The sequence below is a fragment of the Lissotriton vulgaris genome, chromosome 10 (genome assembly GCF_964263255.1).
Source record: "Lissotriton vulgaris chromosome 10, aLisVul1.2, whole genome shotgun sequence".
Classification (NCBI taxonomy): domain Eukaryota; kingdom Metazoa; phylum Chordata; class Amphibia; order Caudata; family Salamandridae; genus Lissotriton; species Lissotriton vulgaris.
This window is the reverse complement of record NC_141698.1, coordinates 1065949883-1065963679: the sequence shown is the minus strand read 5'-3', so window position 1 is coordinate 1065963679 and position 13797 is coordinate 1065949883. Positions and strand designations below refer to the sequence as shown.

Below are 13797 nucleotides of genomic sequence, written 5' to 3'. Positions count from 1 at the left end.
TCCTGAGATTCTTAACCAGGCATGTCTCCTTAACAGGACGCTAGTGTTAATGGCCCTGGCTGCAGTGTCAGCTGCGTCTAGCGCGCACTTGATGGAAGAATTTGTTATAAGCTTTCCTTCTTGGATTAGTAGTTCTGCACCCTCCTTGTACTGATCTGGTAGGTGTTGGAACAGTGTCTCAAGGGTATCATAATGGGACCTGTCATATCTGGCTAAGAGTGCCTGAGTGTTGGCAATGCGCCAGATGTTAGCTGCTTGCACTGCCACCCTTTTTCCTGAAGTTTCCAGTACTTTTGACTCTGTCAGGAGGAGCATCACCTGTAGTTTGGGAGTTTGCTCTCTTACGTGCATTAGAAACAACTAATGAGTCCAATGGCAACTGTCCTTTTATACAAGTAGGGTCCACAGGTGCCGGTCTATATTTTTTTTCAATTCTTGGGTTTAATACCCTGGCCCTGGTGGTTTCTTTAAAAATGTCACCAGCATGCTTAAGGACGCCTTTTAGCATGGGCAGGATTTTGACTGTGCGTTCTGAAGTGGAAAAGGTGTCGACCAGAAAGTCTTCCTCCACAGGGTCAGCATGTAGTTGCACGTCATGGTTACTTGCAGCTCTTTCAATGAGGGCGTTAAAGGCAGTAGTGTCCTCAGTAGGAGATGTTTTCACATTGTACACATGTGTGTCAGGGGCAGACTGTGGATCTTTTGGGTCAGTTGGGTCCGCCCATGGTTGGCTTTGATCATCGGGATCAGTGTCCACATAAGGTTCATCTTCATTTTCGTCATCCCCTGTATCCACATCGGAGTATGTGGGTGATAAAGTTTGAGGGTTTTGTCCATAGGATTGGAGTGGTTCCACAAGAGCTGGCGATGTTGTTGAATCCCTCTTATTTTTTTAAGGGAATCCTGTATGACTACATGGGTGTTTCTGGTATTATTTTCCTTTTATATATGGATAGTCTACCAGTTACTGAGTCGATGAACTGCCTCGACTCCAGTTCTTCAGGCTCCTCTGTAGCCTCCACTTCCATCGACACTTTCTTAATTGCTCCGATACCTTTCTTTGGTTCGAACATTTTCGGACGTTCCGTCGGTGGCAAGCCGAATTTGATTGGCGTCGATGCGGTTTGAACGTTTCCGACCAGCTTTGGTGTTGGTGCCTTCTTCGGCCCGACTTCCGTAGCCTTATGTTTGATGCGTTGGAGTGACTCCGACACTTCTTTGGCCATGAATGGACTCGGCTGCGTCGACTCGACAGGGTCCTTGGAGCCAGTCTTTGTTTTGTCCGCAGGCTTCGACCGAGGATTGGACCCTTCTCTTGGTTCGTGCCTTTTGCGAGTGTTGAGTCCCTTCGGTGCCGCTTCGTTGGCTCGACAGCCTTGACTTTGGTCTTCGGCGCCCCGATCTTCGGCTCGATTACCTTTTTCAGTTTCTCGGTATCAACGGCCTTTTTTTGTTTCTTCGGCTCCGAGGGGTTCGAGGCCTTGGAGCCGACCAGTGCCAGCTGCACTTTCAGTTTCGCTTTTGGCAGTGACTCTTTCGGTTTCGATTTCTTAGGATCGACCGATGGCGGTTTCAATACCGATGGCTTTGTATATACGTTCGAAGCCGGGCCTGTATGCGGGGCTGTAGAACGATTCTGCAGATCTTGGGTAAGGCCTTGTGGCGATCCCTCGACCCGAGCCTTATTGAGCGATTCATCGCCGCCCCCCGTATATCCGGTTCGGCCTAGCTCCTCGCCTGAGCTATCTTCTACGGCCCCAAAGGCCTCTGGTCGTCTCCTACCTCATCGACGACGCTTTCGTCTTCTTCTAATACTTCTTAGTCTTCGGCGTCATACTCGGAGTCATGGTCCGAAGACGGATTAGAGTGTTGTTCCTGATCCTGCAGATCAACGACCTCTTCATCTTCGGTCCCGAAGATGTTTTCTGGAACAGGCGCTGATTTCTTTGACTCCAATCGAGCTGCGCGTCGAATCCGAAGAGTTTTCTTCGACCTGAACCGGGCACACGCCATACAGTTGGCTTCGTTGTGATCCGGAGACAGGCACTTGTTGCACACCGGGTGGACATCGATGTGCGGGTACTTTGCATTACAAAGTGGACACCTTTTGAATGGGCTTCTTTCCATCGTGGATCGAAGATCGGGTCGAGTGTGGAAAAAAACGGCTAATTCGTCGATGTCCTCTCGAAGCAAAGTTATCGGTACCGAACGAAAACAATACCAACGGTGTCGAAAGCCTTTTGGCTTAGTAGAAAATGTTCCTAACTTGAGCTAAGATAGTAACATCCGAACCAAATGCCTGAAAAATACAATCTGAGGATGGAAGGGATGCCCATGCGCACTGTAGTCCAGGGGAGGAGCCACCTATCTTGTGATACTTCGAAGACTCTTCCAGGACAACAATGTGCAATCATCCGAACCAAACACTAGGCGGCAATCTATGCACGGATATGAATTCAGCAGCCCAAATGCCTCGAACACATATTTTATTCTGTTTGTGCATTACACATACGCAAATACATACGCATATATATTCTGAATACCAGCCGACTTAAAAACAATATTATAGTGACAGCGGTGTCTTAAAATTAGGTACAGGCTTTTAACGATTCAAAAAAAGTTTGAACAAATGTGCAATGCTCTCCCACACACCGACGAAGTGCACGCTATCCGAATTATTTACATGTATATACTTTCGTTTGCATATAGTAAAAAACTCACGTATTCACATGCGTGTGTGTGAATATGTGATTAGATATGTACCTGAATAGATCATATTTTGCATATTATACATAAGTACATTATAATCACACATATTCATATAGTCACATATATAGCTATGCTTAATACAGAAATATATATATGTATACACAGATACCCACATGGATTTACAATTAATATATACATATAGTATATTCATGAACACACATTCACCTTTATTTATTTATTACGGACAGTTGGTATAGCACAACTCACCCCGGGTGGGGACTCTCGGCGCTGCTCCTGAGAAGTATAGACATTCTAAAACAACCAAAGCTTGAACTTGTTTTTGAGGGCAGTGAGAACCGGGCAGGAACGGCAATGAAGAGGGTGTTTATTTCCGTGATATGGGGCTGCATAATCTATGCTTATTTAGATATGTATATATTAACATTTAGACATTATAGAGAGGCAGTTTAACATAGTTATGCATTGGATATTATATACACACGCATGTTCAATATGTAATCATAGGCGTGCAGACACGTCTGTGCACATTTTTGCTCGTGTCTGCAGTATGCACCCCCTACTCTCACCTTTCCTTGAATGTGTGAATAAACCTGAATTAAACCCTCTCAGATGACGCGCAGCAGGTGCTGATCGCATCCCTTCACCCGTGACTGCTCCTCTTAATAGCAGCTGAGAGTGTGTGTGTGTGTGTGTGTGTGTGTGTGTGTGTGTGTGTGTGATATCTTATCCTGGTTGTGTCTTCACGAGCAACACCCCCCGACGCCGGTCTCCTGCAGGCAGGCTTCTTGTGGGTGAATCTGATTGTCACCTCTGTGCTGTGTGTGTGTGTGTGTGTGTGTGTGCGTGTGTGTGTGTGTGTGTGTGTGTGTGTGTGTGTATGAGAGAGGGGGGCAGATTGTGAGAGGGGTTGTGTGTGTAACAGACAGATTATGTGCGCGTGAGAGATTGTGTACGTGGGTGTGTGCGAGAGAGAGACTGTGTGCGCGCCTTTATGTGAGATGGTATGTGTGCACAATAGAGAGAGAGACAGGTTGTGTGTGTGCGAGAAAGACTGTGTGGAAAAGATTGTAAGTGTTTGCATCGGAAATATTGTGTTTGAGTGTGTGTGTGTGCGTGTGTGTGTGCGCAAGTGAGAATTAGTAGGTGTGGTACGTGTCCACATTCGATTATTACAATTACCTAATATACAGTCACTCAAATAGGTCGGTCGTTCTTCGTCCAGGATGTATTGTGATTGTGACATGCGAATTGTTGAGGCTTTTACAAATTAATCGCACAGGGCCTTTAAGCAAAAAAGCCTGTTCATCTGGAAATGTACAGACACTTGGAGACACCACATCTGTTACGCACGCCGATTCCAGATATAAGGCTGCAGGCAAACAAATCACTCAGAGTTGTTTTTCCCATCCTCTCTTTCACAAGAATAATGGCACCGTTGAAGCCCGGGAGATATGTTCTCCTTGTGGGGCACTTGTAAGCCATAGGCCTTTACATAAATATCAGTTACATTACTCTAGGCCAGATTTTGTTTTTTCTCAGGGGTTGGAAAATTAGGTGATTTGCCCAGAAACAGCATGTTGGGCGACAAAGATTCAAACCTGGTTCCCCAGTTCCTAAGTATGCAGCTCTGGCCCTAACGCCATATCCATCTGTATGGTAGCAATGGACCGGAATCACACTGAACATACATTGAAAACGTCAAACTTAACTGTCAAATCCAGACCTCAAATAAGGCTGTAATTCTTAAATTTACTTTTACAAATCAAACGCACGTAAAGAATACAGGCTTTGTGTTCGTGCTTCACTCCCACATCTAGAACTGCATCTCACAGGCACTTTAGCCTTTACAATTTGGAGCAACTTTTCATCACCTGCTCCTTTAGCTTGTTCTATTTCACCTATCTATACAAGCAGTTTCTTATAGTCTAAAATGACATAACGTTTTAACAGCTGTCACTGCAACTTACATTTCAGTGAAGCAAGCGTAGGTGATGTGGCAGATGTGAGAACGTGCATAAATCACCCATTTGCCCAAGATTGTTACACGGAGAAAGGAATCTATGAAGAAAATGTTTCTTATTTAAAAGAAATATGAAAAAAATGATGGGAGGGTGCAACCTGAGGCGTCTAGGGAGTAGCAGAATTCTGGACAACACTTTCAGGGAGAAAAGTAAAACAATGCACAATTTATTCTCCCACGATCCAAGGTGTGTTAAAAAGTAGATGGGTATGCAGAAGGCGCACATACTAGTGTGCTAAGCTTAACGCATGCTACGCAGGGGTAAAGGTTAGTGTACGACATGATTCGACACACAAACTGAATCCATACCAGTCAAGTCGGGGCAAGGTTGCAGGATGGCACGGAGACCAGACGGGAGTTTATCAACCGACTGCAGCAGTATCTTAAACAGTGGACAAATAGCTTGCGGGTACAGTGTGATTAAAGACAAGATGTAGGTCAATGGTAAAAAAGATAAACCGGATGCATTCCAAGCACGCCAGAACAGGGTTGCAAGCCAGAGGCATACACCACACTGAGTCTTAGCCCAGATGGGGAGAAAGCAGCACATCAAATGTGCACAATAACTAAAGGCTTTACAGTGTACCCAGCCAAGGGGACATTGCTGCGCGCGCATCCTTCGTGTGCACGTCATCGCAGTGAAAACGAAAGTGATCGCAATGATGTGATAAGCACGCGAGGGATGCGCATGCAGCAATGATGGGAGGTCGAGCGAGGCGCGCGTGCTTGTGCACGTAACCACAAGCTGGTCGCCGGCGTTTAGCACTTTGAAAAGTCCCTTACTAAAGTCGAGCAAGCTGCGCATGTGCTGCTGTTGGCTCGACCTAAAAAGGGGCACTTTCATACAGTGGTGCAGTAGCGTGGTCCAAGTCAGAGTGTGGTTTGTGGCTTCTGTGTGTGCAAAGGGTGGCCACTTGAGCATATATTGAACTGTTCGTCAGTTCTTGCACTACTTAGGATACGTGGCTGCTTCAGCTGTGAAAGGAGCGTTGGCGATCAAGGCACTCAGAGTGGGGGTAAAGGATTTCTTTAGGTCTTGCTTTCAGCCAAAGAAAAATCAAGAGACCAGGATCTGGCAACTAAAAAGGTGAGTGGCTACTGATAAGCTTCATTGCTTTGCTCTATACTATACTGAAATTTGCTCTAAATACAAGCAAAATAACCCCAGAATTTGAGATCTGTGGTGCACACCCAAGTTAACATGACAGTTTAATGGATGTCAATGGTAAAAGCCCCCAGTGGTTCCCAGGTGTGCATAGCATGATATCCCCCAAGGATCAGATGAGTTACACAACATGGTCTCTACTCTGCTGCCACCCCGAAGAGGAGGTGGTAGTTATCAATAAGGCTTAACAGTCATGCTGGTCCTAAAGGTGAAATAGGCAGGATGATCGAAGGAAGCTGGGTTTTTGAGTTCCCCGACCCATATCCAGTAAACTTGCGGTGGCTTGAGAGATCAGGGAGAATATTTTGAACACAGAGATGCCAGTGTAATACTAACAAAAGAAAAACGAAGTGGATTTGATTATTTGTATGGTCTGTTTTCTTTTGATAGACGCCCTGAAAGCAAGAGAAATATTGAAGTTTTGTGCTCTTTAAACAAATGTGATTATTTGATTTGGGTCATACAGTATCGTTTTGGAAATAATTAATGATTTATGAATACATTAGCACTAAATATATTGCTGTATTGATTCAGAAAGGATTCTTGATGTCCCTGCCATCTGTTCAACCACCGAGACAAAACATCTAAAGCACAGCACTTCACAGCCCAGTCTAAATTAAACCCAAGATTAAAAAGGTCTGTTTTTACTGCAACACAAAGTTGTCTATTGTTTGTAATGTACTTTGTGGTCTATTCCATCCTATTCTACAAACCTCACCTCAAACTTTTCAGGTACATGAAGCTTAGGAGAAGGTACTCCAACCAAGTAATCAATCAAAACCATAGTCACAATGGTTAAAAATACAGCAAAGTCACTGATTGTCGATCGCACCTAGGGAAAACAAATGCAAAAAGAAAACAAATTACACCACTGAAAAGCACTATACAGAACAAGCATTTGCAATGCAATCGGTCTCTCCTTTGGGACCTTATATGTATTTAGCTATGAAGCACATTAGACTGGGTGCTGAAACATCTACTGTTCTTTACCATGGAGGGAAAGTGAGCACCAAACTGTGACACGCCAGGCATGGGAACAAATAGAAAAAACATTGCCTTTCAGCGGAAAATTGTATATTCCAAAGCTCTGTTTTTAATATAAAATCAGGGCCTTCGGTGGTCATAACACTGAAAATACAAGATTTGAATAAAATATGGTCTACGGGTGGTCATGGAAGGCAATTTCTATGGAATGCTAAAATGTTTTTTATTTTACTGACCTCTGCTGGTCGTTTTCTATCAAGACAGGTAAATAGAGGCAGTTGAACAGAAAAAAAAGTCTCTAAGCGGAAGAAGACAAGTCCTAGGGCTGATCTCCAGAGCCCACATTGTACATACACATATAAGTATATACTAGAGTATATACAAGAGGTCTCGAATGCTCAACCTAAAAATGGTAAAACACTTAAGGCAAGCACATTGTTTTTGATACTTTATCAAACCGTTTTCTTCCAAAACATTATCTAACAGTCCACTGATTTTTCAGAAAATGGAAACAGTCATAAAACTATTAAAATTATAACATATGAAACCTATTTTGTAAGTAATTTGCTTACATAGGGAATGTTTTAGCAATAGTTGCCATGTAACAACTTACTGAGCAGTGATGAAGTAGGTGAGCTACCTTTTCTCCAAACATGTCTGTTGTGCTATTATGTGTAGGCCCATCCATTGACTTCCTGCATAGGTACCCTTGGGAGCACATTGCCCCTTTGGTACTCCTCGTCTCGGAAGACATGAAGGAAGGAAGTGGCAGATAGAGACATCTACCAAAGATCAGTCACCTTACTTTGTTATAACCGCCAGACTTTACTAGGCAATCACATGCAAATAGGAAGCCATTCAGAGGATTTGGGAGCTGATAAAGGGGCAATTTTAGGACACTGTGCCAGACTACATAATTTCACTTGTATGTACCTTGCAGTCTTGTGTCTTGATATCCATGGAACCATCAAAATAAATTTGAACTAAATACCAGAGCATCAACTCACAGGAGAAACAAACAGCAAATGCGTTACTAAGTCAAATCTTTGTGTTCTGTTGTGTTATTTGGTTAATTTGTTTGCTTTATTTAGGATAACAATCCTAAGGGCGGCAGAGGGCTGTACAACTTTTTCATAAAAACAAAAATGTCAGAAGAATGAATTGCAAATACTTAGTAATACTTTGTCATAGTGAATATGGCAATAATAATTATTAAACATGGAAGATAATGAACTATCAGTAAGTTTATGATCACAGACCAAGTAAGTCGAGATCAGTCCACTGGGTTTTCTTAAAAAGGGATGGGCATTTAGAGAGGGAGCTCCTATTTCAACGCAATGGTCTTTGCTACTGAAAATAAAATAGTTGGGTTTTTTAGGACAAAGGGAATTTTGCTCAATAATGACCATGCTTCAGATTACCCGAATTATTCTAAAAGGTTGCACTGAATGATGTTGATCCTGTGAGGTTTTATTAGGATGGTTTAAAAAAAGGGGGAAAAAAATGGGACTCAGCATATCTTTACTCACCTAGAAAATTGTGGAGTGGGCATCAGAGGATGCCACAAAATACATCTGGGCTTCATTTGCAAACCGACATACAGAAGCACTCTGCTTGCGTCCAACTCCCAGAAGCCCAGTGTTTAGGTTAAGTAACATGGTGACAGGGTCAACCCTTACAGAATTGGCCTTAAACTTGACCAGTGTGGAGCAAGGTCAGGACTCTGGTACATCAGTGCAAGACCATCTCAAAAGTTCATGCAGATTCTCAAGACAAATGGACAAATATCTAACCAAAGCATCTCAGTATTTCATAGCTGCATGATCAGTCGGAGCCTGACCTCGTTCAAACCCTTCCCCAAGGCTTCCAAATACTCTGCGGCGATCGTAAAGGGGGAAGAGGAGAGGTACTAGCAGTCATTTATAAGAGGCGCTCCTCGCCAGGCTTTATGACATCGGCATTATGGGGACGGTGCTCAAATGGTTCACATCTTTCCTTGAAGGCCGCCGCCAGACGATCTGGGTCTCCCAGAGCTCCGCGGAGATGCCGCCATTGGGAGTCGGGGTTCCACAGGGCTCTGTGTTGAGCCCGTCGCTGTTTAACATCTTTATGTCCCCTCTGGCGGCGGCGGCGGTGGAGACGTATGGGGCCCAGATCGTGTCCTACGCCGACGACACGCAACTCCTCTTCACGTGCGGTAAAGACCAGGCATGGGACGGAGAGAGTATTCGGGGCTGTCTGGGAATGGTCTTCGACTGGTTCCAGCGGAACAGTCTGAAAGCCAACTCCAGTAAGTCGGAGGTCTTATTCTTTGGCTGTGCCACCGACCCAGAGTGGCGGCAATGGTGGCCATCTGGCATGTGTCCTCCCGCACAGGCATCACTGGTTGCCAAAAACCTTGGTGTCAAGCTGGACAACAAGCTTTCATTGAGAACTCATGTCCTCGGTCTGGCCGGCACCTGTTTCGGCATTTTGAAGATGCTCCGCAAGTTCCTTCCATTGCTGTCTGTGGAGCATAGGTGGATTACGGTGCAAGCGCTCATTGGATCCAGGTTGGATTACGCCAATACCCTCTTTCTTGGCCTCCCTGATTATCTGGTCCAGCGCCTGCAGGTGGCACAAAACTCTGCTGCCCGCGCCATCTTTGGCCTACATAGGCGAGCACGTGCTTCTGGGTTGCTGCAGACGCTCCACTGGCTGCCCATCCGGAAGCGGATTAGGTTTAAATCTCTGACGCTGATGCACAAAGCATTGCATGGCTCAGGCGCTGGGTACCTGCAGCGGAGGTTGGCCTTTTATCGCCCAGCCCGCTCACTGCGGTCTGAATCTCTCTTCACTGCTGTGGTGCCGCGTGTGAGGAAGGCCCGCACTGGGGGGCGCTCTTTCAGCTTCAAGGCACCCCAGTTGTGGAATTCGCTTCCACTGGCGTTACGCAGCACCTCCAATCTGCTTCAGTTCAGGAAGAGCCTGAAGACTTGGCTTTTTAATCTCTAGTTCTTTCTGGTGGGCCTTTTTCTTTTTCTTGTATCTGTTTTTCCTGGTTATGTTGTTTTACACTGAGCTGCCTGTGGAAAGCGCCGGGACACTCTTTTAGAGTAGCCGTGCGCTATATAAACTTACTATAACATAACATACAAAAATCCCCCTACAACTGGAGTCCAAACCCCTTCCCACGCTATCACTCCCCCCCCCTTAGATGTGAGTACCTTAGAACTCATCATGCACCAGGTGAAATCTGGCTCCCCCAACGACCCGGCACCCCCTCGCATCCTACTTTGTCGCCACCCACATTATACCCACCATCTTGGAATTACTAAATAATTCCCTCTCCACTGGCATCGTCCCTCTTTCATGGAAGCGAGCCATGGTCAAAGCCCTTTATATAAAAAATAAATAAATAAATAAATCTGGATCAAAATAACCCGCCCAATTACCAACCAATCTCCCTGCTGCCCTGGCTAAGCAAAATTCTTGAAAAACACGTAAACACTGTGATAGACTATCTAGAGTCTAATAACATCTTAGACCCCACCCAGACCGGTTTCCGCCCCCTTCATGGGACCGAGACCACTCTGGTTGCCGTGACGGAGAAGACCAGAAGGAACCTGGACAATGGAGGTTCCACTGCCATCATCCTCCTTGACCTAAGTGCCGCCTTCGACACAGTGAACCACAACATCTTACAGCAAGGGAATTTCGGGTGCATTCACTTGGCTTAAATCCTTCTTGTTCAATCGCTCCTTCCAGGTTTTTGAGGGTAACACCACATCTCCCAGCAAGCTCCTGGACTGTGGCGTACTGCAGGGCTCCTCCTTGAGCCCGACATTATTTAACTTGTACATGAGCCCCCTAGCTGAGATCGTTCGCCCTTTTGGCGTAAAAATCATCACGTACGCAGACGATACTCAGCTAGTGGTGGCTCTCAATCCCTCACAAAATGCACCCATTGACCTTCAGAATTGCCTGGAAGCAGTCCACATGTGGATGACATCCTCAAACTGAATGGGGATAAAACAGAGCTCATGCTCCTGGGCAGTCCCTTGAATAACACCATTGACTCACTCTGGCCCCCATGCCTAGAAGCTGCCCCTGCACCTAAGGACAAAATCAAAAGCCTAGGACTCTGGCTCGACAAGTCCCTTAATTTCAACTGTCAGGTGGCCAAGCTCTCCGCTATCTGTTTTGGCTGGTTAAGGCTCTTGCGCAAAATCCTCCCCTTCTACGCAAGACAGATCATGGTCCAAGGCCTAATCCGGTCCCATCTGGATTTTGGAAACGCCCTGTATCTAGGTGCACAATGTGTGAAAAACAAGGACCCCCTGGGTATTGACTCTAACAGACTCCTAGGGCAGGGTAGACAAAATGTATGTAAAAAATTCCTAGGCAGTCTAAACAGTAGATAAACAAGTAACTGGACCCAAAATGCAGAAGGAACTAGAATCTAGGTGCACCCGAGACCACTCTAAATAAACTGCAAGTTATCCAAAACTGCACAGCCAGAACCCTCCTCCAAATTCCCCGTCGTTTTCCTGTCAAAACCAGACTTAAGGATATTCACTGGCTCCCAATCAGGGAGAGGATTCAGTTCAAAGCAATGTGTATTGCGCACCGATCCTTCTGGGGGACAGGTGCCATCATCAACCAACCTCTGATGACCGCCTACCACCCAACAAGACAGCTTAGATCGGGTTCTTCCTTCTTGGCCGTAATACCCAGGGTAAAGAGAGCCAGGTGTGGAGGCCGCTCCTTCTCCCATAATGCGGCCGGGCTTTGGAATTCCCTCCCCCTCCAACTTAGATCAGAACCCAAACTGCTTGTTTTTCGCAAACTTTTAAAAACTTGGCTTTTTAATAAATCTGTCTAGCTCAGACTGCCGCGGATCAAGCGTGATGTCTGCAGCGCTAGGACGCTTGAGGGTAGCTACAGCGCTATATATAAATGGACTTTTAATTTCATTTCATGATTACTGATTTCAGTGTCTCTGCCTGGAGCTGCTTTGATTTTAAAACACAATGCAAGGTAACACAGGGAAAATGAAAACTTCTACAGTAGGTTATGGTTTAGCTTTGGTCACAGGCATTATAGGATGTGAATCATATCAGTAATGTGAAGCAAGTTCTGTTTTGGGGAAACTAGAACTCAATAGCAGAAGAAAGGTGTGATGTACGACTTTAAAGCAGTTACAAGGATGCTTGATAAAAGGCACATCCATGCTACACAACACTTACCTTGGTAGGAAAGTATGTTTTGGTCTTAAACTGCTTGAGGAAAGAAGAGAGGAAACAAGTCGCAAAAAATAGGATAACGGACCAGAATAGAACATCAGGAACGTAAGGACCATGATGGCCGCATGCAGCTCCAAAATAATCCCCATGCAACTGTTTACATTCCTAGAAAGGAAAAGAAAAGAACGGGTAAACGTATGCCTCAAAACAGTCTTGCAACATTAACAATGCTCTAAATGTGGTATTACAGCCTAGTGCGAGACCGTCACCTTTTATTTTGCCCTCAAAAATCACAGAAAGGAGCTCAAGTTTCACACTAATCTCTTATTTGGCCAGAGACCAGGTTAGCACCATAGTGAAATTACGTATTAATGGAAAGCCACCTCAGCAAACAGAGTACACTTAACACACGGCGTAAAAGAGTGAGTGCTGGATGAATAAAGAATATGGAGGTTTAGAGTTTAAGAGGGGGATACGGCTAGTCTGAGTGTAGAATTTATAGGCATTAGAACAACTTCCAATATTGAAAATTAACTCATGTACTGAAATTTGAAGATTGGTATAAAATCACAAATTAGAGCTCTATGATGCCACAGTGTTACTTATCTAAATTCCAGTGTTACTAAACTACATCCTCTCTCATAACATGTCGACAATCTTGCATCCACATTTTTCTGCCTACCATGAATTTGTCTCCACAATTAAGAAATCAGTCAGTGTAGGCTAAAGAGATGAGATCATCCGTGCAAGCCTCAGCCTGGCATCACAGAGCAAAGCTGTTTACCAATCGACAAATTTTGTGTGGATTTTTACAGTGGTACATTCAGTTGCCGGCATCAATAGAATGCATGCGACTAATTTCCTTTATAAATACATCATGCTTGAAGAATGTGAAGAAGAATGGGTCAGATGAATGCAGAGCATGCATCATTTACTTAGAGGGTTTTTTTATGAAGCCATTTACAGCAAAGGCAGAATGCCTTGGGCTTGAACAGGAAGCGAGTGGCTTCTTGGTCAGGAAAATACCAGAGTTAATTTCTGGATACTAGCCTGGCTATGTGTTATACAAAATTATGAAGTGTGACAATTTCTTTTACTTTCTTCTCTCAAAGTCAAGGCAAAGGCAGATGGTAGTGATGTTCCAACATTGGGTATCTCAAAGGCCTATAACTCTAGTGGGGGTGACTTACTGTTTAAGATGGGTTCAAGAGACTGTTCAATTGGGACAACGGCCATGGAATTTGAAAGTGCTGGATAAAGACAAGTCTGTGTCTAAATGTAATGCTTACAGAAACCGTGAGATTGCTCCACATCACATTATCCACTGTCGTGTTGGTTTCTTCCCACATCAGTAGCGTGTCATTGCTGGGGTTCACAGGTTCAGTACATACACATCTAGAAACCAAGCACCACAAAAGAAGTTGTAATTTAAACACTTTAAATCTTCGTTACTACATTTCCAGCTGATATTTTAGTAAGTCAGTTTTTTTCACTGCGAACAAAAACAGATAAAGGATTGCAACTTTGTCCTCTATGTTGATGCCTTTCAATTCTCTTCATTTGACCATTGCATGCTGTATAAGCCTTGAGATATAATTATTCAGAATTCTTGGTTTATTTCTGACTTATCTAAGTACAACCGTTAAATTCTACAATCTTAAAAAAAAAATTAA

General features: G+C 44.4%; 1 protein-coding gene across 4 annotated transcripts in view; it reads right to left on the bottom strand.

Moving 5' to 3' along the window:
- The window catches only part of SLC4A7 (solute carrier family 4 member 7), a 422082-nt gene that overhangs the window by 92153 nt on the left and 316132 nt on the right, over positions 1–13797 (bottom strand). For all 4 annotated transcript variants that reach the window (XM_086942128.1, XM_086942129.1, XM_086942126.1 and 1 more), the window contains 3 exons: positions 13414–13519; positions 12128–12289; positions 6634–6747 (listed from right to left, as the gene is read on the bottom strand). In XM_086942128.1, coding sequence (XP_086798254.1) covers positions 6634–6747; positions 12128–12289; positions 13414–13519 — 382 coding nt within the window. The remainder of the gene's footprint in view (positions 1–6633; positions 6748–12127; positions 12290–13413; positions 13520–13797) is intronic.